Source organism: Paramormyrops kingsleyae, chromosome 20 (assembly GCF_048594095.1).
Source record: "Paramormyrops kingsleyae isolate MSU_618 chromosome 20, PKINGS_0.4, whole genome shotgun sequence".
NCBI lineage: Eukaryota > Metazoa > Chordata > Actinopteri > Osteoglossiformes > Mormyridae > Paramormyrops > Paramormyrops kingsleyae.
Genome location: NC_132816.1, coordinates 11,834,135 through 11,857,960, shown reverse-complemented (window position 1 = coordinate 11,857,960; position 23,826 = coordinate 11,834,135). Strand labels below are relative to the sequence as shown.

Here is a 23,826-nt window from a genome sequence, read left to right as displayed (position 1 = left end):
CCTAATTGCTTGGGGGGGGGAGGGGGGAAGCTATGTAAGTCAACAAAATCTGATCGATGAAGAGGATTATATTAGAGGGAGCCCTTGGTCTGCGGCCAAGAAGAGCAAGCGCTAGGGCCCAATCTCTTCAGCTGAAAATAATCAAAAGGCTAAGTGAAGGCTACATGGCTGAAGAGCCACATTTGTGCAGGAAGGGAAAAAAACACATCAGCTATTGATTGGCCAGACCAAGGTAATTAGAACAGTTGTCAAGGTGACAGGACACATGCCCTTAACACTGAAGAAATATATCTTTGTTTTACACTGAACTGAGTGAATTAGTGCTTGGTAAATGGCATCTTTATTTATTTATTTATTTTTAAAACCAGTAGAGTGCAAACACTCATTAAGCCAAAAAGGTGCACTGTGAGGAAGGTAAAAATACCAGTTATAAATGTCTGAAATTTACTGAACACATCAGGGCAGTATCACACAAATCCTGTACTTCATTTAACGGATAGCTAAATATTTTTAAAGAACAAACTATTCAGCGTTATTAAAACATACAGAAATTAATTCCAATGAAATCTGAAAGAAGTCTTTACAGAATAAATACTCTTTTTAACAGAATCTCCTGTTTAATAAGAACGGTTTCTCATCACAGAACAAAAAAGTCTAACAACTGCAGGAAGTTCATTTCAACCGTGTATGTAACCTCACCATCAATACTTAATGTGCCTTATTCATATGGATATCTCCTTTTAATAAAAGGAGTACATCACAGAACGAAAACATATTCACATTTCACTTTAAATTTTACAAGGTACTGTGTTTCAAGAGTTTATGCTAGGATGCTAACTGCTACATAAGCTAGCATGGAGCACGAGTAAAATAAATAGTGCACATATCCATGCAATGTGAATAATTTCGCTATCACCGACTGTTCAGCTAACGTGCCCTCATCCTCAGTAACTGCTGTCGAGTGATATACATACACACACACACACACACACACACACACGCACACACTCTGGATATTTGCGCTTCGATGCAGCATTTGCAATTCGCATAAGCCACTTACAACCAATCTCTGCTGAGGAAAGCGCACACATCGAGGAAGCTTAGAGTTCCTGCAGCCAAGAAAGGTCTGAGTTCCCCTTTGCTGGACTTCCTATCCCTTTCAGGAGATGTGAAATGAAGGTTTCTTCCATTGCCTCTTAATCCATGTAAAAGCACCCAAAGAGTAAATCCTGCATTCTATTGACCGTTGATTTGCATAGACCCTCTTGAATATAGAGTTGAATGTTGAGAAGCTGCTTTTTCAAAGGGGACTTTAAGGCTCAAAATATTAGTAATTTATATATCCTTGCGAGCACTATGGAACAGAAAATGCCAGCGACTAAGATCTGTTAGAGAATCATCTACCTTAGTTTGTTTCCATTTGTTTCTTCTGTTAGCATGCATTTATAAAACCAGAATGTACAGCATGATGGAAGCCATCTGTGAAAAGCACAGCTGGTGCCATTGTAATAAACACTGGAATTGGTCAAGATCAATAACTTTTCATTAGGTAATAATTCACCCAAAGGTAGCCCGGAGAAAAAAAATTCTAATCAGTGTAATAAGAAATGCCAATAAATGCCACTCATGACTCAAGTGAAAAGTTTGCATTTGTACTAATCATTTGTTAATCATTGATATGTAATGGTCTTCCCCATCAGTTTTATAACTATTAAAGATACTGACAGGTTCAAGCACCCCGTATAAGTGTGACTGAGGGATATAATTTACACCTAAGAGATAAATGATCTGGAATAAGCAGTTTCTCTCTTAATGCTGAGTACTGAGAATCGTTCCTCTCAGGACCCCATTATCTCACCATAGAAATAACCTCCTATGGATATTTAATGTCGTTACAGGGAACACGAGGCTCCTTAAAACTTCTTTTTCTAGATGCCAAGTCTCCATCGACCCTACACATAACCTCCAACTTGAAGAAGCCTTGTAAATGTGAGCATGCAAAATAAAAACCCCGATAAACTAAAAAAAAAAGGAACGTTCCATCAATGGCGCAGCGCCTTTACATGAGAAGAGGAACAAATAAACTAATAATATTTCCTCTTGATTTGTCCTCCTACCACTTCGGAGCTGGCAGTGAATTTCCCAACCCGATAAGGGCTTAGCCAGTGTAATCCTCTGAGGTTCCTGGCCTTATCTGGCATGCGAGGAAGAGAGAAACCCTCCAGTTCCTTCAAAGGCGACAGCAGCCGAATGCCGCGACGTGAGACCGCGTGGCACACTCGACCTGCTGGGAGGCAGTATGGCCCACACGGGCGCGCGCACGTAGGAGAGGCAGCCGTGGGATGTTTACCGGACGTCTCCTGAAGAACGCTGATATAGCAGCACAGACAGGTACCGCTCTGAGGCAGCCGTGGCCCATGATCCGTGTCCTAATTAGCCTGCGGTAGCTGCACTCATGAAAGTGCAAGTCAAAGACGTGGCTTGCCATCCTATCAGTCAAATTAAGTTATTCGCATTGGAAATGTCAGCACTTAGCAAAGACGACTGCTTGAAATTCATCTCTAACCAAGACTTTTCGATTAGCTTTTTCAGCTCTACTCTCTCACCCCACATTTTTGGGTTTTCATGTATTTTTTTCCTCTAGCAGCAAGGTTCCCACAAGGGATTGTTCATGTACAACCTGATCACAAGCCCAATTTCAGCCTGCTGCCCTAGAAATAGATATGGGAAGCTGGAGAGCAGATGGAAGCACTTTCCAAGTAGTGTGAGGCTTATACATACAGTAACATTTATATACAGCACCATGCAGGTACGTCAGAATCTTCTCAATTTACAAATAATGCATTGGAATTTCATTATCAGTGGAATTAAAATACAATAGTGGCACACAACAGAAAATGCTTACTGATGTTATCTGTCACTTGATTAAAAATAGAATATTGTCTTTGAAAAAGATGATCTAGTGTTGCAATATCAGTGTTAACTGAAGATCAATGACCAGCTAGACAATTCTGCAGTTTTCGACAGGTCATGTGTGGTACATATGTCTGCATCTTCAAAGGCTGCAGGGGATGCTCTACATGTGTCACAAGGGCTGGCCAACATGTGGGAACTTGGAGCTTGGCCGCTAGGATCTCTTGCAGATTGCCCCCCCCCCTCCGCCTATGCTTGGACTGCTTCTTGCTCGGGAACCTCGAGGGACCGTCTCCATAGGGGCTGTAGGAAATAATCGAGTTGACGGCAGAAATGTCCAGCTGCTCAGGCCGTACATTCGCAGGGATGCACGTTGATCAAACAGCAGAAAGTTGCCATGGCAAATATACATACTAGTTTTCAGCGTTGTAAATGTGCATCAAACTCTGTGCGTGTGTGTGTGTGTGTGTGTGTTTCAGGGGTGGGGGTGGGGGGGAAGGTTCAAATTCCGAAACGGCAAAGGAAGGAACGAGAGGCCCAGACAAGTCAATCCGTGCAGAACAACCACAACAACAAAGATATCTGAAAACATATTTCCAAGGGTCAGAAATTCATGAAAAGACACAATAGATGTCAGGCCAGACTGCAGAGGACATCTTAAAAAAAAAATATATATATGACAAAACAGTGTGTCTTTCAAAGGGAGGCATCCCAAGGCAATTTGTGGGTCTCAATGAATAAAACTTCCTTCTATTCTCCATGGCCAACATCACGGCAGTGTTAAAGATCTCTGGAAAGATACTGAACCGTTCAGATCAATAAGCACATCTGTCCCATGTCCATGACAGGGTCACACAATTGCAATGTGAATTGCCTGCCTAACAAAAGACCAATCTATATCTTGTCAGCGTGGGGAAAAACACTGATGTCACTGTAGATTTAAAGCTATGAATGTTGTCCTTAAAGTTAATTGTGCCACTCAAAACATCTGTAATGGATGAAGCAAAAGAACTGAAATAAAGCCTTGGATGCGTAGCTTTTCCTTCTTTTTTTATTTTTTACAGAAGATTACATCAGACAAATAACCACACTGTCTAAAATGTTAGACAGTGGTGTCTGCTCTTAATCTGCCTGTCTGAAAAACAAGATTTATTATAGTAATTACATATATGTACTAAATATAGGGAGCTTCAGGGGTGAAGAAAAAAGGTTTGTGTACAAATACACATGCTACTCTGTGTAAAAGTCCTACGCTTTGATGCGGAGGTGCATGATTTTCAGCCTTTGCTAATGGGAGTTAGTAAATGATGCAAGCAGCACGCATTCGAATGCACCAACCTTTTACTGCGAGGACATGTACATCAAAGTTTTAGCTATAATATGAAATAATACTCAGGCAGCTGTTGTAAAATGGCTTGAAAATTAACTTCAATTCAGACCACATTGCCTAACTGAATGTTATTAACCAGAACTAATAAACCATTAAATAAAACCACACTGAAAGACGGTTAATGCAGAGGGAAACAAATGCATCCAGTTTCAGATCATTGGCTTAATTCAGGATTGTAGTTCTAGTACCGATACATATCAGTACACATCGGCTGTGGTGACTGGGTGGTTTCACTTCAGAAATCCACACAACAATACTGAATGAAGGGCTTCATTCTTAAATAAAAGGCCTTGGTAATTCATACTGTTCACTGGAGTGCCATGTGGGATGAGAAAACATCCCTGGACTATTGTTGCGCTGGCCATTTCCGTTTTTCATAAAACTTTTCGCTTGTTTGAGTGCTGACTTAACCCGCAATGCGCTGCGTTAAAAGGCTCACTTGGACAAAGACATAAAAATACAAACCACAGACAGAATGACGTGAAGACGTGGAAGACTGGTTAACGGAGGAGGCCTGTGGAGTTCGCGGACCAGGGACGAGGCAGAAGGGGAAAAAACATCGCGCTGGAATGTTTACAGTACACACAGACCAGAGTCTCCAACAATCCAGACTAAACAGTACCATGTTTGGTCACTGCCTTGTTCAGATCACTGTAAACAATTTGTAAATATCTGAATATAAGCTGCACCCAAACTGCATTCATGTTGCTCACTGCGGTGCTGTACAGTATTCTGTTGTACGCAATTGTATATGCTTACACCTGGAAAACTTCATACACACATTGTACATGTACAAAACTGTATGCAATTTGTGCGCGTGTGTGTGTGTGTATACACATACATACACACACATATTTATATACTGCGTAAATGTGCGTGTATATATAATATATCAAATTTTGTGTGTGTGTACACATGCACGCTAGTATTAAAGCAGCAAAAGGTGTTATTTCAGCACCCAACATATTCACTGGAAGTGACAGATGTGATATAAGAAGAAGGAGCTGTGTATCACTATCAGCAAAGTATATTTTGAGGAAGTAACAGCAGATCGTACTGTTAAATCATATGCTAGATCTTCACAGGGATAATGAATAACTTGTTAGCTATCCAAGAATTATCCCAGGACAGGTGATGTGATGACAGCCAGCAGGTTAACAAAACACACAGTGTTGCTAGTAATCCCATTTCGAATCTTGGTTAAACAAAGAAAAATATGCTTGGAAAATTATTTTATCCAGTGTGTCTCAGACATAACTTACACGGTACTCTTCCCATTCATAATGTTGGCGTTTAAAAAAAAAAAAAAAAAAAAAAAAAAAAAAGGCAATGAAAAGTGAGTTCACTGCTCAAGGGTACAACAGCACCATCCCCAGAGATCTGACCAACATTTTGGTCACCTGTACAGTTCCAGCACATCTAGGGCTGCGCCCCTGCAACATATCCTGGCAATACCAGTGTTCAAAAAAGTTTGTTTAGTGTATGGCCAGTGGATATAATATTTGTCCAAATGCCCTTGAATATATTCTTCACATGCTGGACAATCCACATCACTAGGCACAGACACCGTCTATGGGGACCATGTGTGTGTGAATATCCAGACAAGAGTGCCTCTATTTCGGGGCAGCAAGCCTCTCGCTGAGTCCCTCATTAGCATTGACCACCACTATTTCTCAAGGTCCGGCGAGATCGCAAACGCTCAGCGTAAAGCGTAATCTGTTGTTTCGAATGCAATTTTCGAGCCGAGCCGGAGCGACGGTGATTGGGGTTTTGAATGCATCGGCAGAAGTAAACAAAAACTAGGGCTAACTGACACGATACAAAGTATGTCATCTGCACCTTGAGGGAACATGAACTCAGAGGACGAAGTGTTTGTGCTATGGACACCTAGTTGGAAGCCAGCGAGCACACAATGCTTTTATTAGAGTCCTGACAAATTTAGGATGGCTGTTTGCGTAAATCAAGTTAAGTGCATTACAGATAAGAAATACCAACATACAGTACATAATACACTGCAGTGTCTAATGTCTGCTGGTATGGAGAGCAACTGTAGTAAACTGTACCACTTAAAATCTCATCCCTCACCTTGCATGTGATGCTCGCCGTTCTTCAAAAATAACTGCACAGCACACCCAACAAAGAGATAGTATGGCTTAAACTCTACAAACCCTCTGCTTTTCTCTGTGCCTCATTAGTATATTCATTTTTGTATACGCAAGTATACCCCGATTCACTACATATCCTTTTGAGTCAGTTAAAATCATTAGGGAATTTTCCTCACAACAATAATTCTGCTGATGTAACTACTACATTTATTTAAAATAATCTTTAATCTGAATTGTTGCTAAAAACGGTCATTATACTTTATGGAAACACCTATCTACCCATCATCCAACCACTTATCCTAGCCAAGGTTGTGGGGACTTGCTGAATACAGTGCAATACAAAATCAGTAGCAAACACATTATAGCGGTCAGTAAAGTATATTAATGAATTTCCTTTCGATAGAAAGAAAACTTACAATAGTAATTACAATCTAATTTCCTGCAGCAAATTATATTTTGGGATAAGGGATGGACAGGCAAGAATTTCTTTTGGCTACATCTGGCCAAATCCAGAGGTAAATAATTCTTGGCTAATATATGATTGCCAAATATATATTTATTTTCAATTTGAATAGGACTGATAAATCTGCCACTGTTTATTGTGATTTGAAGGCTCTGCAATGGCTGAGGTCAACATCCTGTCAAAATGCCAACCTCAGAAAACACACAAGGGCTATTCAAAGAACACCTACTGTCTAATCAATTTTTGTCCACTGGAGTTACTGCCAACTGCCGTTTTCTAAATCCCATATACGCATCACGGGTTCTATTCATTAATGTGACACATCATTTAGCATTATTATTTAGATCAATAAAATCAATTCCTGAATGTAAATGAAGAAACTATTCCCCTCACTACAGAATGGGAGAAATTTGGTTTGTGTGACACACATACTGTTTGCTTCTCACTTTCTGTCTCTGGTCATTTACACTAGTATCAGACATATGACGAGCTTTGATGAAATTATAGCTATATTCTATTAAAATAGGAGCTGATTATAACTTGGCAAATCTTAGTGTCAGAATGAGGTAAAAGGCACAAAGAAACGTCACCACCAAAGCAGACGGGGAAACGGCTGTTGGAGATGTGACAGACTTTATGATTTAGCACATAACTTTTTTTTTTTTTTCTGGTTAAATATGTTGAAAGGTGAATTTGGAAAATACCAGGAGTTAATACTGAATTATAATATCTTATGCCCTATCACATATTAATATATGCCTTAGTAAAAATAAACTGCAAAGACCGCTCTTCAGATTTATTCATTTATTATTCTGCCCAGACATATTAGCATAGCACCGTAGCAATAAAATACTACTCATTATCAGTGTAAACACCACCATCTGAATGGAATCAGTGTGTGTACAACAAATACATTTGCCATGCCGAAAACTGCACATGTACTTGCTTTTATTTACATCTGGATCAATCACGAAATGTCTCGGATTCTACTATGAAGGTGAGTGAACAAATATTTTCCATATGTTCAGAAGCGTTAAATCTAAGCCGCACTCGAGATAACGGAGACTCTCTATGCTCTGTGGTCAATAAATCTGCTTTGGTTTCCTCAATTTATATTAATGCCATAACAGGAAATACTTATGAGGCTTAGCTGTCCCATAGTCTTCAAAGTGGAGAGACTTCCGGAACTCCAAAGAGAAATGCATCAGGACAGAATTAAATAAATAAATAAATAACCACCAAATGATTTCCCCCAGAATAAAATGGCATGGCCTTCTTGAAAATCCTACTTAAATAACTACATGGACACAGAGAACACTGCTGAAGATCATGCCAGAGATTACTGAAACATTTCAAGTGCAGATGAACACCTATTACATCTCCGCATGACATCGCTTTCAGTTTGCCTTTCCCGTAGCACTAATTAAAAACTGTATGCAATTACTTCTGCAAAACCTTTAAGGCGTTAAGGTTTCATTAATGAAGTATGCAGCTGGATTGGTGAAAAGAATAACAAGAGAAGTTACTTATTTCAAATTTCCATACCTTGGACAGCAACAGTAGTAGAGACTAGCCTGCACCTCACACTTTGAAGAGTGTTTATGCGTGCAGTTTCCGTACAAATTATTCACATTTTTCAGCAGTGCTGAAAAACTAGGCTTCATACTGAGAAATATGTTGCTCTTTTTGTTTGGGTTATTTTTAATTTTTTACTCCACAATATTACATATTATACCTCGCTGGGTGCAACTTTATGCCCAAAGTTTCCTGGGGTAGACTGCAGGCCCCATGTCTCCCAGATCAGGATAAGAGCTTAGAAGTTGGATTTATGTATGGATGAATAATGAGCTTGATACTTAAAACATTGTATGTGCACATGTAAATCACAGAGGATTTTGCATTAACTTAAGTTTTCAGGAAATACAACAAACAAGTTTGTAACTGACTGTGATTTATTGGTTTCTAAAGTTCCTATAGGTATACATTCGTTCTGCCATTCCTTTTTAGTACCCATAGTTGTTTTCCGAACACATTTTTCAAGGAGCTGTTCCTGCAGTAAATGTTTCTTGGCAATTAATATCAGCTAATACTTTCTATTACAGATTAATGTCTATGCCACTAACAGCTGTGCTTGTTCTGCATTTAATAATATAAAATTAACCTAAGTATTTTACACTGTGAATGCAATTATGTAGCCAACCTAGATCCATCAATACCTTCAGTCAGAAAGACATGAATATTCATTAAACGGTGCTGAAGTGCAGACCCACCACAGTACCCAAAAGGAAGAAAAGTGTAACTGCAGAACGGAGGTGTTTTTTTCCACCCGAAATTTAAATGAAGCTAAATTCAACTATGTGATCATAACGTTTATCACAGAATTATAATCACACTGCAAATGGATCTTAAAAATAAAAATAGCCAAATTATTAATCAGAATTTTTAAATTTGTTTACAGGACAGAGAACATAAACATGACCAAAAAAAACAAAACAATTTTATTATTTATATTTTCGACTTGTCCCGGAGCTACAAGGGATGGTTGCCCTTCTTGTGCGAATGAGTCAGCTTACATATTCTGACAATTGGAAGCCCAGGGCTTCGTCAAAGGGAAACGCAGTTATTGTTTTGATTGGCCTTCCTTGTTATGTTACCGCGCAAAATACTTTCAGTTGGGATCGCACCGCTGTGGAAGCACGCACATATAACATCAAAAAGACGTCTGCTTTTATTTACCGGGGACTAGCACTTGGCACATTGGAGTTTCGACTTTGTTCCTCCGTCAGACATATAGTCTCTTGGCGATCATGACAACCGACGCCATTGGCTGACAGCGATGATAAGAGAAACTATGAGACGTGTGACTCTGAGAGGGCCTACGAGAGAGGCAGGTTAATGCAAGGCAGGGCCAGAACCAGAGAGTATCTCCAGGGAGCTAATGGGCCCCGTTTAGTGGAACTGCAGCTGCAAGGTCTCTCCCTGGGTCCGGTTTGGCTTGTGTAGCAGGGGTCCCGCGACTGGGCTATGGCCATAAGTGAGGGTGTTGTCACAAAGAAAGCGAATGATTAAAACACAACAGATGATTAATAAATCACAAAGTGCTTGTTAGCACAAGGCTCCGAAGGAAAAATTCATCACACTCCAGAGACTTTACATTGTCGGGGAATGTACAGCTTCAAGATACCTGAACCTCCTCACACGGTACACTTACCAAATATGATACAATATGTTGTAACACATCTGCAGCATGCGCAAAATAAATTATTATTACCCTGGCAAATGTACGGGACAGAAATCCATGACAACAGACGGTGTATTGTAATAGCTTAAAGAGGAACTGTGTCTACGATCGCAGGTATGATCGCTAACATTCTGCAAGTCCTGTGCTTGGGAACTGTATGAACAGGAAATGCACAAGAATAATTCTCAGATGATCTAAAACGGGCATACATCTGCCACATCCAGATAACTGTGTCAGCAGAGTCCTCGGAACCCTTCAGACTGGAGTTTAGTTTGGAACACCGCTGTACAACCAATGAAGATCCACATGCTCACAAATAATTTATGAACAAATTTGTACTACCAGTCAATAAAGCTGAACAAAGTAAGGCAGTCTATGTGAAAGCAGTGGAAATTTATCATCATGAAAAATTCTTCGCAGCATGTGTTTCACATAAACTTACAACACATGACACATCCTCTTGATTCAGGTTCAACAAGGAACCAAGTTCTCCGTCATACTGATAAAGTATTGATCTATCAGCGTGAAATACAATAACATCTTTAGTCACGGTGCAGTAATCACTGACCATCAATCAGCTGGTAAAAACAGACAATGAAACCAAGCAGCGATATTTCCATAATAGCAACAAGCGATTTCTAAACAGAACTAAGTCTTTCATTATAACCCTCATATACAAAATGCATTACAATAATTTTCCAATTGCCTGCTTTGAAAATCACGCTATTTTATGATGTATTTCAAAATTGCAAGTTTTTCCACATTTTCGCATTTAAGTTACTAACGGCGTCTTACAATGAATAAAAAGATTACTGTTCAAGTGTTTTAGGAACAAACACACTTTCGTGGTTTTGCTCAAGCTTTTTTCAGGCACAAACTGGATTTAAATGCCAATAGTCATGTGCAAGCAGGTCCGGCCTGAAATTGTGGACCCAAGTCTAGAGCCTGGTTTGAAGATCTAAAGCTTATTCACTGATTCACCTGGACCACAAGTCATCTTTGCAGTGTGGGAGGACATTGGTGCAGGAACACGGAGAGAACAGGCAAACTGTACATGTGTGGAACTGATGGCCAAGTGCAAACCAATAACCCTTTAGACATGCGGTAACACTGCGCCATAGGCGAGTCATCTGAAGCATCACTCATTCGTAAGCATGTGCGTTTCAGACTAATTTTTATTCACGTCTGAAACATAAACCAATTATCTACTCACTTGAAAGAATACAAAAGGCGCAAAGCCACACACCCACTTTTGCAGGTATTACAAACTATTAGTTTCAAAAGGAATTGGTTTTGAAAAGTCATAGTGGTATGAAAGGAGGAACGTGTTGGGAAGCAGGTAGAGTGGTACAGACTGCATTCTGGAGCTCTGCCAGGTTCTGCTCTTGGCTCTGGAAAATTAGTCAGATGCTGTGGATTAAGGCGATTATTTCACGTCGTAATGTTCTTCAAAATAGGGAAACGCTATCTCGGAAAAGCGTGGCGAGGCTGCAGCAAACAAACTCAAAAACGAAGGCAAACAAAACAAACAAACAGAAATAGCTAGGTAATACAAAGGCAGTGATTACGTCTCTTGTCATCCTTTAATAAATAAAAACTGCAATTCCTCGGTATATGACAGACTCATAAATGCAGACATTTATTTCACACACGTGTTCTTCACGTCTCCTGGAGGTAAGGGCAAGTCTACATTCCCCAGCTGTGTCCAAAAACCGAGAACTGCAGGATTTCAAAGGCCCCCCCTCTGTGCTTATGGGGTCCGTTCCCACTCGGAGTGGCAGCTTCACATCCCGGAGCTGCTGGGAGCCTCGGTGACACGTGTCACGCCTCCACTCATAGCTGCTAACGACGGTTCAATTAGGCAGATAAACATCTACAGCTCTCTGCTGAATAAACCGTCACCTATCTTCCCCCAAAATACAGCAAACGTCTGATACTGGAGAAATTAGCGACGTGGGGGTGGGTGGGCTATTATGCCAGATAGCTCGCTGGCCTATTCAAATTTAAATGTTTTCATTAGAGGGGGAGAAAAAAAAAACAAGGATATAGTTAATAGGCAATGCTCGAGTAATTGTGCAATCAGGGATTTGTTTTCATCAGATGGCTTAACAATTATGGCTGCTATCAGATTAAAGCGGGTTTCAAAAAAAGGCGCATCCAGCAAAAAGGTAGCGAGAGAGAAGCTGATAAAGCTAACGGAGAGACTGCATGAATAAGAGACGTAGCCTGGAGAGGAGGACAATTTGATGAATCTGGTATTGTACGCCACCGATCAACGTGACGGAAAGAGAGGCTGTGGCGGGAGAGAGAGAGCGGGAGAAAGAGAGAGAGAGAGAGAGGGAGAGAGAGAGAGGGGAGCATTTTCCACTGTGATACTCGCAGCCTACATGGCAGAATCATTTACATGCCCCACATCACGAAAAAGCAAAGCCTAATCTCTTGAGGACGAATTCTAATCAAGATGAAATGCATTTACAAATCTATTTAATAAGGCTTGCCAGAAGTGAAACTTGGCATGTAAATACTGCAGGATTAAATATCATCAGCAACCAACACTGTAACCAATCGCCTGCAGACAGAGAATGCCTGCCAGCTCCCTGTCTCCCGGCTGCCTCTGCATTGTGCGCGTCCCCTCCAGTTACGGGGATGGGGGGGGGCGACATGGGGGGGGGGGGGGGGGGAGAAGGACAGCCGCGCAGAGCAGCTGACGCCAGATCTCGCTCAAGGTCAGTGAGAGGACAGCGGGGGGGGGGGGGGGGGTAAGTGGGGGGGTGGTACGGTGTCTTCACGGCAGGGCCCAGCCGCAGTCACCTCTGCGCAATCAGCGGCCCGCCTGCAAATGAGGTGTCAGTGATTGTGCTCGGAAACGCCTCTTTCTGCAGGAGCCTGGCAGGGCCCGCCGGAGCCGTACGCACGCTACGCCGTGCCAGTCATTGTTGTGCCGTTCGCTTTTCAAGCTTTCCTTTTTGCGGTTTTTTTCTTCAACTGTTATTTATTAATTTTTTTTTTGCTGCACGCTCCTACCGAAAATAAGACGAGGATGGCACCTAATACCCTTAATGTGGTAAATTAAATAAATAGCAATAAATCATCAGGGGTCAAAAATAGTCAAAAATAAATAAAAATCACCAAATGATTAAATGGAAATGTAGCTATTGGGTGCTTGAATTTAGTATCGGTTTGAACAACGCTGACCATATCACCGATTAAGTAAAGTGAGGTGGAACAAACCACACGATAAGTCAGACCTCCACGAGGGGGGGGGGGGGGGCGCAAACCCCTTTCCCCAGGACCTTGGCCTGGGGGCCACGTAGCCAAATGGCGCATGCGCTAGGAGATAAGGTTTTTTTTTTCCAGGATCACCGCGAGTGCTCAGAGCCCGCGGCGTCCGCCTGAGACACGGCTGCCTCTCGGATGGGAGCGTGCAGTTAATGAGCAGGGAGAAAAACACATTTCACAGGTCGCACATCCCTTCGCAGCCAGCCCCGGCGCTGCCAGACCCCCTCTGGACGTGCGATCGATTTAGCGGCGCTGGCACGCGCTCACAAGTGTCAAAAGCCCTTCTTTATATCCTCAGGTCATTTAGTGCCATCTGTAAGCGGGCAGTCTGATGCGTTTCGCGCTCCTCTGTTTAATTCTTTTTCATTAACCTCCCTCGCTGCAAGCCGCGCACACCGGGCTCTCTCCACGCAGGAAGGGCGGGCGCATCCGGGGGGGGGGGCGTCACGGGCGAGGGCGGGGGGGGGAACTCAGCCATTTTAAGAGAATTCTCCCTGCCGCATCAGAGAAGCTAGATAGACAGATAGATAGATAGACAGATAGATAGATAGACAGATAGATAGATACATAGATAGATAGATACATAGATAGATAGATAATCAGTTGCCAGGGCTGAGGGCTTCGGTGGCACAACGGGTTAATTCAAAGTGGCATCACTGAAAACACATCTGTCAGGGGAGATCAAATTACAGGGCAAACTCTGCTCAGCGGTTTAAAAAAATCCAAGAAATATACTGTAGATTCTGCTCCTGTGTGTGTGTGTGCGTGGGTGTGTGTGTCCAAGGGTGTGTGCGTGGGTGTGTGTGTTTCATTGCTGCGAGGATTGCTGGGATTGCTGCGAGAGAGTGGTGTTGAGCTGCAGCGATTGTTTGGGATTGTTTTTTTGGAGTGTTTTGAGTGTTTGTGTGCTTTACCTGTTTACGTGGGTGGCTGTTTATTTCTATTTATTGTTCTTATTTCGGTCAGCGTGAGTGCTTGTCTGTCCTGTCTGTTAATCAACAGCGCGATTATTACCGACAGAAGAGCTGCGGGTGTCGCGTGCGCGGCGTTTTTCTGTCCGCGTTTAAACTCCGTAACAAACACCCGCGGGGCGATTATAACTAATAACATCTAACGTCGGTATCGCTACCAAGCGTCGGAAAAGGACAGTTGCTCCTGAGCTTTGCTCGGTCGCCAGTCGGGGCCGGGAGGACATTTTCCACTTTTTTCCCGCTCCGGCAGTAGCCTGCTGTGAGGGGGTTTTTGTGGTTTTTCGACCTCCCAAGAGCAACTTCGATTTCGCCTTGTTTTTAGTTCATACTTGGTTCAGGCAGAAGTTCTTCTGGTAAGTAGTAGTAAGTTTATCAGGTTTAAAATTTTTAATAAAATAATAATAAAGTTCCGTTTTAACACAAGTAATAACTTATTTTAGTGTACTCCGCACGTTACTGCATTTATTGTTACGCAAATTAATCTTTATAGTTAAATACACTATATAAATTTACTGGGCTGGGAGTACGGGGTCATAGTGAGTTAGTTAATTATGGGGCCAGCTCAGTGTTGCGTTTGCAAGATGTTTGCCCTTCTGGACGTTAGTGTCCAGTCGGACTTCATCTGCGAGCGATGTAAGCTAGTGGACTCACTCATGGTCAAGGTTCGCGACCTTGAGGAGCAACTGGCTCGCATCCAATGCAACAGTGAGTTAGATGAGCTAGTTGATACGCCGTTTAGGGAGACGGTGTGTACGCCACTAACGGGGGGGAGGGAGAATGAAGAGCAGAGAGGTCGAGAGAGCTGGGTGACCGTAGGTCGTAGACGCAGGAAAAGGCGTACACACGTTACAGAGGCGGCATCACCTGAGGTGTCTGTGTCTAACAGGTTTCAGGTGCTTCCAGCTTTAGAGCCGGAAGGGACTGGGGAAGCAGGTGGGCCCTTGGGCACTGAGGAGCCCCCTCCCCCCAGAAAGAGGGAGGTTGTGGTAGTGGGGGATTCAATTATTAGGGGAGTAGACAGTTATGTGTGCACGCGTGATAGAGGGTCCCGTACGGTGTCTTGCCTGCCTGGTGCCCAGGTAGGAGACCTTCCAGATCGTGTGGACAAGCTTTTGGCCCCAGCTGGGGTGGATCCAGTTGTTGTGGTGCATGTTGGCACCAACGACATAGGCAAGGGTAGAAGGGCTGTTCTGCAGGATAAATTTATAGAAGTCGCCAATAAGCTTAGAAGCAGAACGTCCATGGTGGTATTTTCCGAAATACTCCCCGTGCCACGCGCAAGTGAGGCTAAGTTAGCTGAGATAAGGAGATTAAATGCGTGGCTAAAAGGATGGTGTAGGAAAGAGGGGTTTAGGTTTATGGGGCACTGGAGGACCTTCTGGAACAGGTGGGACCTGTTCAAGCCGGATGGGTTGCATCTGAACCGGAGGGGAACCAGTGTACTGGGAAGGCGTATTTGTAGAGTAGTTGAGGAATGTTTAAACTAGGGACTGGGGGGGCAGGGAGGTTAGTTAAGTATGTAACTGGGGGGAAACGGAAAGCCCAAAAAAATCATATTATAAGTAGGCACTGTAATAAGCCTACCCTTTGTTGTCTGTATTTAAACGCCAGGAGTATTAGGAATAAAATTCATGATTTAGAGGCTCTTATCTCATCGGACTCTTATGATATTATAGCAATAACTGAAACGTGGTTGAGTGATAAGGATGGACAAGAATATAATATGGATGGTTACACATTGTTCCGTAAAGACCGTATAGGTAAGAAGGGAGGTGGTGTTGCAGTATATGTAAAGGAAATCTTGCAGGCAAGGGAGCTTACTGATATAAGTAAAAGTACGGAAGCTATATGGGTAAAATTAGATGCTACAAACTCAAATAGCCTAATTGTCGGTGTTTGTTACAGAGCACCCAATGTAGCTGCTGAGGAAAGCAGATTGTTATACAGTGATATTAGGATTATGAGCAATAAAAATGATGTGGTAGTTATGGGTGATTTTAATCTACCGGGGATACAGTGGGACATTGTTGCTGGCTCTTCTGAAAATGAACTTGAGATGGTGGAATTAGTACAGGATTGTTTTTTTACTCAGTTTGTTAACACCCCTACCAGGGGAGATGCCATTCTTGATCTTGTTTTGTCTAATAACCAGGACAGGATTGGTAAATTAGATGTTTTAGAACCACTTGACAGTAGCGATCATAACATGGTTAAATTTGAGGTTAAGTTTAGTGCCCGAAGAGCAAAGTCCAAATCAAAAATATATAATGTTAGGAAGGCTAACTTCAATTGTATGAGATTAAAACTAGAAACCGTGAACTGGATGGAGTTAAATAACAAAACTGTTGAAGAGGCATGGGAATTTTTTAAAAGCACATTATTGCAAGTACAAGAGGACTTCATACCTGTTTCTAGCAAGAATAAATCTAGGAAATTGCAACCTAGGTGGTTTAATAGGGACATAAAGTATAAAGTAAGGAGGAAAAGGGCTTTGTTCCAGAGATGGAAAATAACTGATGATGACATAATAAAGCAAGAGTATCTAAATCTACAGGCTGAATTAAAAAATGACATTAGACGAGCTAAAAGGAATGTCGAAAGGAAGATCGCATTGGAGGCTAAGGATGACGTTAAAAGTTTCTTCCAGTATTTTAACTCTAAAAGAGCTCTAAAAGCTGAAATTACTAATCTGCAGGATAGTAAGGGTCTTATAATTGAAAACGACATTGACATAGTAAATGAGTTCAATGATAGTTTTGCACGGGTATTCACTGTCGAGGACACTAGTAACTTACCAGTTCTTATTACTAATTCAACATCGTCTATAACTAATATATATATAACTGAAGCTGATGTTTTGCAAAGCCTAGCTAAGCTCAAAATAAATAAATCACAGGGCCCTGATGGCATCTTACCTATAGTGTTAAAAGAGATGAGGGATATTATTTGCCGACCCTTAACATTACTGTTTCAAAAATCCTTATCTGAAGGTGTGGTACCTTCTGATTGGAAGCATGCCAACATAACGCCCATTTTCAAAAAAGGGGATAGAAGTAATTTGTCAAACTATAGGCCAATCAGTCTAACTTGTATAACTGGTAAAGTTATGGAGGCTATAATCAAAGAGAAAATGGTAGATTACCTGGACTCAAATAACATTTTGAGGGATAGCCAGCATGGATTTAGGAGAGGTAGATCCTGTTTAACAAATCTGTTGGAGTTTTTTGAGGAAGCTACTCAGGAAGTTGATGATAAGAAGGCCTATGATGTCATCTATTTAGATTTCCAAAAGGCTTTTGATGTTGTTCCCCACAAGAGGCTCTCACTTAAACTCAAAGCGACAGGTATTTTAGGAACTGTAGCGACTTGGATTGATAACTGGTTAACGGATAGGAAGCAGCGAGTAGTTATAAGAGGCTCGATGTCACAGTGGGCCTGCGTTCATAGTGGGGTACCGCAGGGTTCAATTTTAGGACCACTTTTGTTCCTAATTTACATAAATGATATAGACACCAATATATACAGTAAACTGGTGAAATTTGCAGATGACACCAAGGTGGGTGGTGTAGCAGATACTGAACTAGCGGCTCAGCAGCTACAGCGGGATCTTAATTTAATTAGTGACTGGGCTGACACCTGGCAGATGAAATTTAACATAGACAAATGTAAGGTACTCCATGTAGGGAGCAGAAATATAAAGTACAGGTATTTTATGGGACCTACTGAAATAAAGGTAGCTGATTATGAGAAAGACCTTGGTGTGTATGTTGATGCTTCCATGTCTCATTCTCGCCAGTGTGGGGAAGCAATAAAAAAGGCCAATAGGATGTTGGGGTACATCTCCAGGTGTGTGGAGTTTAAGTCAAGGGAGGTAATGCTAAGATTATACAATTCCTTGGTGAGACCTCACCTAGAATATTGTGTACAGGTTTGGTCACCATATCTTAAAAAGGACATAGCGGCCTTAGAAAAGGTGCAGCGTAGGGCCACAAGAATGATTCCTGGTCTTAGAGGAATGTCATACGAGGAAAGGTTATTTGAGCTAAATCTGTTCAGCCTCAAGCAAAGGAGACTGAGGGGGGACATGATCCAGGTCTATAAGATTCTAACAGGTTTGGATGCTGTTCAACCGAATAGTTACTTCAGCATTAGTTCAAATACAAGAACTCGTGGCCATAGGTGGAAATTAGCGGGAGAACATTTCAAACTGGATTTAAGGAAGCACTTCTTTACACAGCGTGTAGTCAGAGTATGGAATAGTCTTCCTGATAACGTAGTGCAAGCTGAATCCTTGGGTTCCTTTAAATCAGAGCTAGATAAGATTTTAACAACTCTGAGCTATTAGTTAAGTTCTCCCCAAGCGAGCTCGATGGGCCGAATGGCCTCCTCTCGTTTGTATAGTTCTTATGTTCTTATGTTCTTAAGGGGGTTTGGGAAGTGGGAGGCTTAACTGGGCCAGCACACACAAACTACCCCGTCCAATTAGTGTCAGTCATATTAACAGTCATTTTTTAAAACATTTTTTTTCAGCGCAGCATACCATTTCTGATGCTAAAAATCCCCACTAAAATTGACGCGTGCTAAATACGCATCCGCATTAGCATTTTTAAAAAACCTCGGCGTTCTGTTTTTTCCCCTGTTGTTGTTTTTTTTTTCCTTCCTTGTCTAATTGCTCGCAGTATGACGGTTGCCTCAGGACCCTGATTTCCTAGCAACAGCCTGCCACCAAACATTTGGCAGAACTTCAACATTCTCTTTGTGAAAAATGGCACAGTCGCTTCCCCGCTCCACGTCTGCCGCTGCTGCGGGATGAGCCCCCATTGGCTGATCCGGAGCCCTGGTAATTCCACGTCCGTCCAATCGCGCGGCGCGGGTGGCAGGCACCTTGAAAGCCCCTGCCAAATGCCATCAATCGCGGCTTCTGAAACACACCGTTTTGTAATCTGATTTCCAGATTAAAGCGTGACAAGTGTGTGCATATGGGATAACACTCGCCTCTACAAAAACCCCTTAAAATAAAAGTCAAAAAAAGACGCGTGCGAGAATAAAAGAACGAGTGAATCTCGATTTCAGCCGGGAGCTTGCGACTGCTCTTGACAAGGTTAATGGAGATTACTGTTAGGAGAGTGACTCTGGTAAACCTCGGTCTAGACAAGCCACAGTATTTTAAGTGCATATGGCTGTAGCTGTACATCTGATTACGCAGTCGACCAGGGAAGGTAAGAGCACTAAATAGAGGGATACTGGATTTGCACAGTGGATGGGTGGGAGGGGCATTGTGCCTCGAGATCCTCAGCACTGACAAAGAGCCCCTGTAAATCTCACCATGCTGCACAAGCTTTTCTCCAAACAAGCTAGCGGACCTCTGCCAAATCGCAGGGCATCTGTCGCGTACACAAAATACAGAACAGTCCAAACCCGGGACCACCCAAACTCAAGAAACAAAAAAAAAAAAGAAATGTACACTATCCGCCCGCACCCCACCCAACCAAAAAAAATAAATAAATAAAAAATTCACGCCATCGTCAACAGAGGAGCATTGCTGTAGGGCTGCCGCCATCACCGAGAATGGTAGCTCACGGTAACGTGTCCTTTTCTTGGAGAGGGCTCACTCTCAAGACAGAACAACTCCTCCCAAGTGCCAAGTGCAGAAAACACATTTGCTTGTTTTCCATTTTTATTTTTTTTTTTAACTCTTGAAAATTTCTGGAAAATGAATGCATTTTTGGTAACACACAATAATGGCTTCGGAAGAATTCTGAATTACGGCTACATCTTAATGATAACGCGGAACTTAACGCGGAACTTATTGAATGACCCGCCATTTTTAATTCCATCGCTGTTTGGCTGGATGAATTTAAAAATTTGAACTGGTCCTGAGTATAATATACTAGGTAGACTGACTTCTGAGAAAGGTCTAGGTGGGCTTTGAGCTCATGTTCGTTTCATGTACTGTGTGGAGGGGAGTATCTTCTCAACGCAAGACTCTTTTTTTCCCACCACAGGAGCACAGATGTGTCCCTGTCAGAGATTCAGATATGCTCCCAAGACAATGAGGGGCGAGAGACGGGTAGTTTCTGGGGACCCAGCCAGCCGCTCTAGGGGCCACTTGACGGTGGTGAAATTGCAAAAGCCCTGGCTGGCTGGGGAACGGACAGGGGCCTTCAGATCACTGCCGCTACAGCCCCAACAGCTGAGGCTCATAACTGGACTTTCGATGCACTCATTGGCTAGGTAATCAGTTTTCACACTTGCACAGCAGCTGCTCGCCCGTTCCAGCTGAAGGGGCCGCTGAGCGAGCCTGCGATATAGGTGTCCTGAAATTAAAAATGTGTCAGTGTGCTGGATATATTACCAGTAGCACGGTGATTTTCATGCCAACAGGGGGTGGGACAAAGTGAGAGGCTAGGAACTAAACTGCACAGACTCACCCCTCCCCCCCACACCTCAGTAAAAAAAAACAAATCTTAAATTATGACAAAAAAAAATATGCATTGGCATACACGCTTTTCTTGGTTTTCTAAAAGATAATTCCTTAGTAGATTGACATGTACATGGGATACGGAGTTCTTCAAAGTACTGGAGAATTAGGTCTCGAAATGGAGAAATGTCAAAGTGCCAGGAGAAATGTAATGCATTATACAAAAAAAAAAAAACAACAAAAAAAAATAAAACAAAGAGTACAAAGAGAAAAGGGTAATTAGGCAAATGATTTCCACAAATGACTACATCGAGAAAAGTCTCTAACAAAGTAAAGCAGGGGCTCATAATACAGCCATCGATACAACCATCTTCAAGAATCATGATATGATCCGGTATGAAATGAAACCTATACCTCGGGAAACCTGGGAGGAAGAAGTCAATCCTGGATCGGATGCTAGTCCATTGCAGGACACTTGCACACATAAACACCCTATAGAGCCAAAACACTGCGGGAACCCAGAATAAGACGAGGAAACTCATACAAAGACAGAGGAGCTGCAGATTACGTGTACGGAGTTGAGGCCTGCTTCAGCCTGAGAGCGGCCTGCTTCAGCCTGAGAGCGGCCTGCTTCAGCCTGAGAGCGGCCTGCTTCAGCCTGAGAGCGGCCTGCTTCAAGTCATTTCAAAACACTTGAAAAGGAATTGAAGTTTAAAGTGATAAGGTGATTAACCAAAAACACAAAGTTCAAAGTAATAAGATGATTAAAGGCTGTTCTGGGCATAATAATGTTACAATGAAAAAAGATGACAAAGGCAAATTAAATCCACAGGCATGACTGATTCCAAGTCAGTTTTGTCTGTCCATCAGTATAGAAATAAACCTGTGAGCCACTTTAAGGTAATCTCTGGTAGATGTACAGCAAAGCACTAATTTGCCACACAAGAGAAACTGTGACTTATTGCCAAGCTTCCCGTAGTTGGTGTAAATTTAATACGAACTGACCTCTGTGTGAAATATTTCACTCTGGACGATCGCGAGGGAAGGGCACAGCCCAGATTGGTGGACATCATTCTGAGGCCTACTGCATTTCATCGTTCATCAAATCCCTCTGGCACATCCACATTCACGGCAACAGGACAAATAATCCGCCATCATCGTGACAGAACTGGCATTGTCACACTGTTGACAATTCTAATTAACTGATGCCGCGCAACCAGTGTACGGATGGAAAGCCCTCATTGCTGCACAGTGAGTGGTGATGACTTGATATAGTACATGCTGATCAAGAGCAATAATGGTGAGGAGAAGCAGGCGAACGTTCGGCAGTTCTATCTCAACCGCTAATGCGGATCTGCCTTCTCGGAAAGACGAAAGTTGGACGTACAAACAATAATCAGGAGGTTGCCTGGAGAGATTTAAAACAAAAGAACTGCGTAGCCCATAATTTAACCTGCTGTCCCACATCCCAGGAGTTTATTTTGAGTGACCTGTCCTTAACATCGGTGGTATGGAATGAAGCGGAATGGGGGATGGGGCAGGGGGAGTGGGGGTACATTCTACTTACAGCAATGTAGTAGACACTGGCTTTCTCCACCAGCTCCCAGTTTCCTTCCAAATCCAGGTGCTTCTCCTTATTGTAACAGTTTGCCGCGGCCAGGTTGGCAACAAGGGACCTGCAGAAAGATACCCAACAAACGGATGACTTAGACGCAAGGCTTCCTGACATCTGACGGCACAGGAACTGAAGACTCCTTGGTGTGAGGGGTGAAGTTGAGAGAGTAAGCGGTGCGGTTCTTGTCTTGCGGCCTTGATCTCATCTGACCATCTGATACAGGTACAGGCCTCAAATCTACAATTTCAAGGTGTTCGTCTAAAGAGGGCTTTCATTCCTTATTTATTTCATACTCTGAATGGCTGCAGGCCCAGTTGTCTTGCGAGAGAAATCAGAGGTTTAGTTTTCATGGAAAATCAAACTACAATCATATGCACATCAGAGCTGCATAAGATCTTTTTTATGAATAAATGAAAACATACATCAATAATACACCAAAATTGACTATCGGCGTTCCAGGCTGACATTTTTAACAGCTCTCATGGGAAGTTACTTCCTTCTTTACATCATGTTAAAAAAAAATCTTGACATTAATCACTTAATTGAAACTGAAACATATAATCTTAACTCTGAAACAAATCTAGGGCGATGTGATTTTTTTTTCCTGCCACAACAAGAACAGAAGAGTGATTCCAGTAAGTCAGAAGTTACTTAAACAGGTAAATGGCCTTATTTGCTAAGAGAAGATGGTTTCACATTGTCCTGCGCGGTATCCTAATTCCAATTCTGCTCCAGCAGACTGGGAACTTGTCTCTTCAATAGTCTCTTGGGCTCGTTGTTGAACACGTCTGAGGTATATTTTAGGCTTCCCCTGAAATTGTTGCTGACCTTTCCACGTGCCATCCTGAACATCAACTATCCTATTAAGATCGAGGGGGGGGGGGGGGGGGGGCAGGAATATCAATGACTTCCATCTTCAGCAGCATCAGATGAAGGTTGAACGAGTGGGAACCCTTTAGGGGATTATTGATCCTCAAATGGCCTGTCAATGAGGACCGGAGCGGGTCACTGAGGGGGACTGCAACGGCGGAGGCCAGTTTGTGCTATCAAACGAGCACTCACTCACTCTACTAGCTGACCAATCAGGGAACTTCGCTATCAAAAGTAGTATAGTATATGCACTTTGTATTGATTTATGTATTGATATGTACACGAAAAGTCCACACTTTAACCCAAACAAATATTTTCTCAAATATAGTTTAATTTTAAAAATTCACTTGAAGTAACAGACGTTTGGAAATCTACCCAGAACAGCCTATTTATATGTACTATTATTACGTTAAATTAACTACATGAAATGAATAATAATGCAAAGAAATCCCTTTCGAATTAATCTGGACTTAAAAATGACTTCAGAAGAAAACAATGCTTAATGATTCTTCTCAAATCTTTCTGCTAAGATTTTATATATTCCAATATCGTACTGAA

At 42.3% G+C, this 23,826-nt stretch overlaps 1 protein-coding gene across 3 annotated transcripts in view; it reads right to left on the bottom strand.

Annotated features, from left to right (window-relative positions):
• LOC111836876 (adenosine kinase-like) overlaps window positions 1–23,826 on the bottom strand; it is a 129,914-nt gene that overhangs the window by 47,913 nt on the left and 58,175 nt on the right. For all 3 annotated transcript variants that reach the window (XM_023798524.2, XM_023798560.2, XM_023798544.2), the window contains one exon: window positions 22,351–22,459. In XM_023798524.2, coding sequence (XP_023654292.1) covers window positions 22,351–22,459 — 109 coding nt within the window. The remainder of the gene's footprint in view (window positions 1–22,350; window positions 22,460–23,826) is intronic.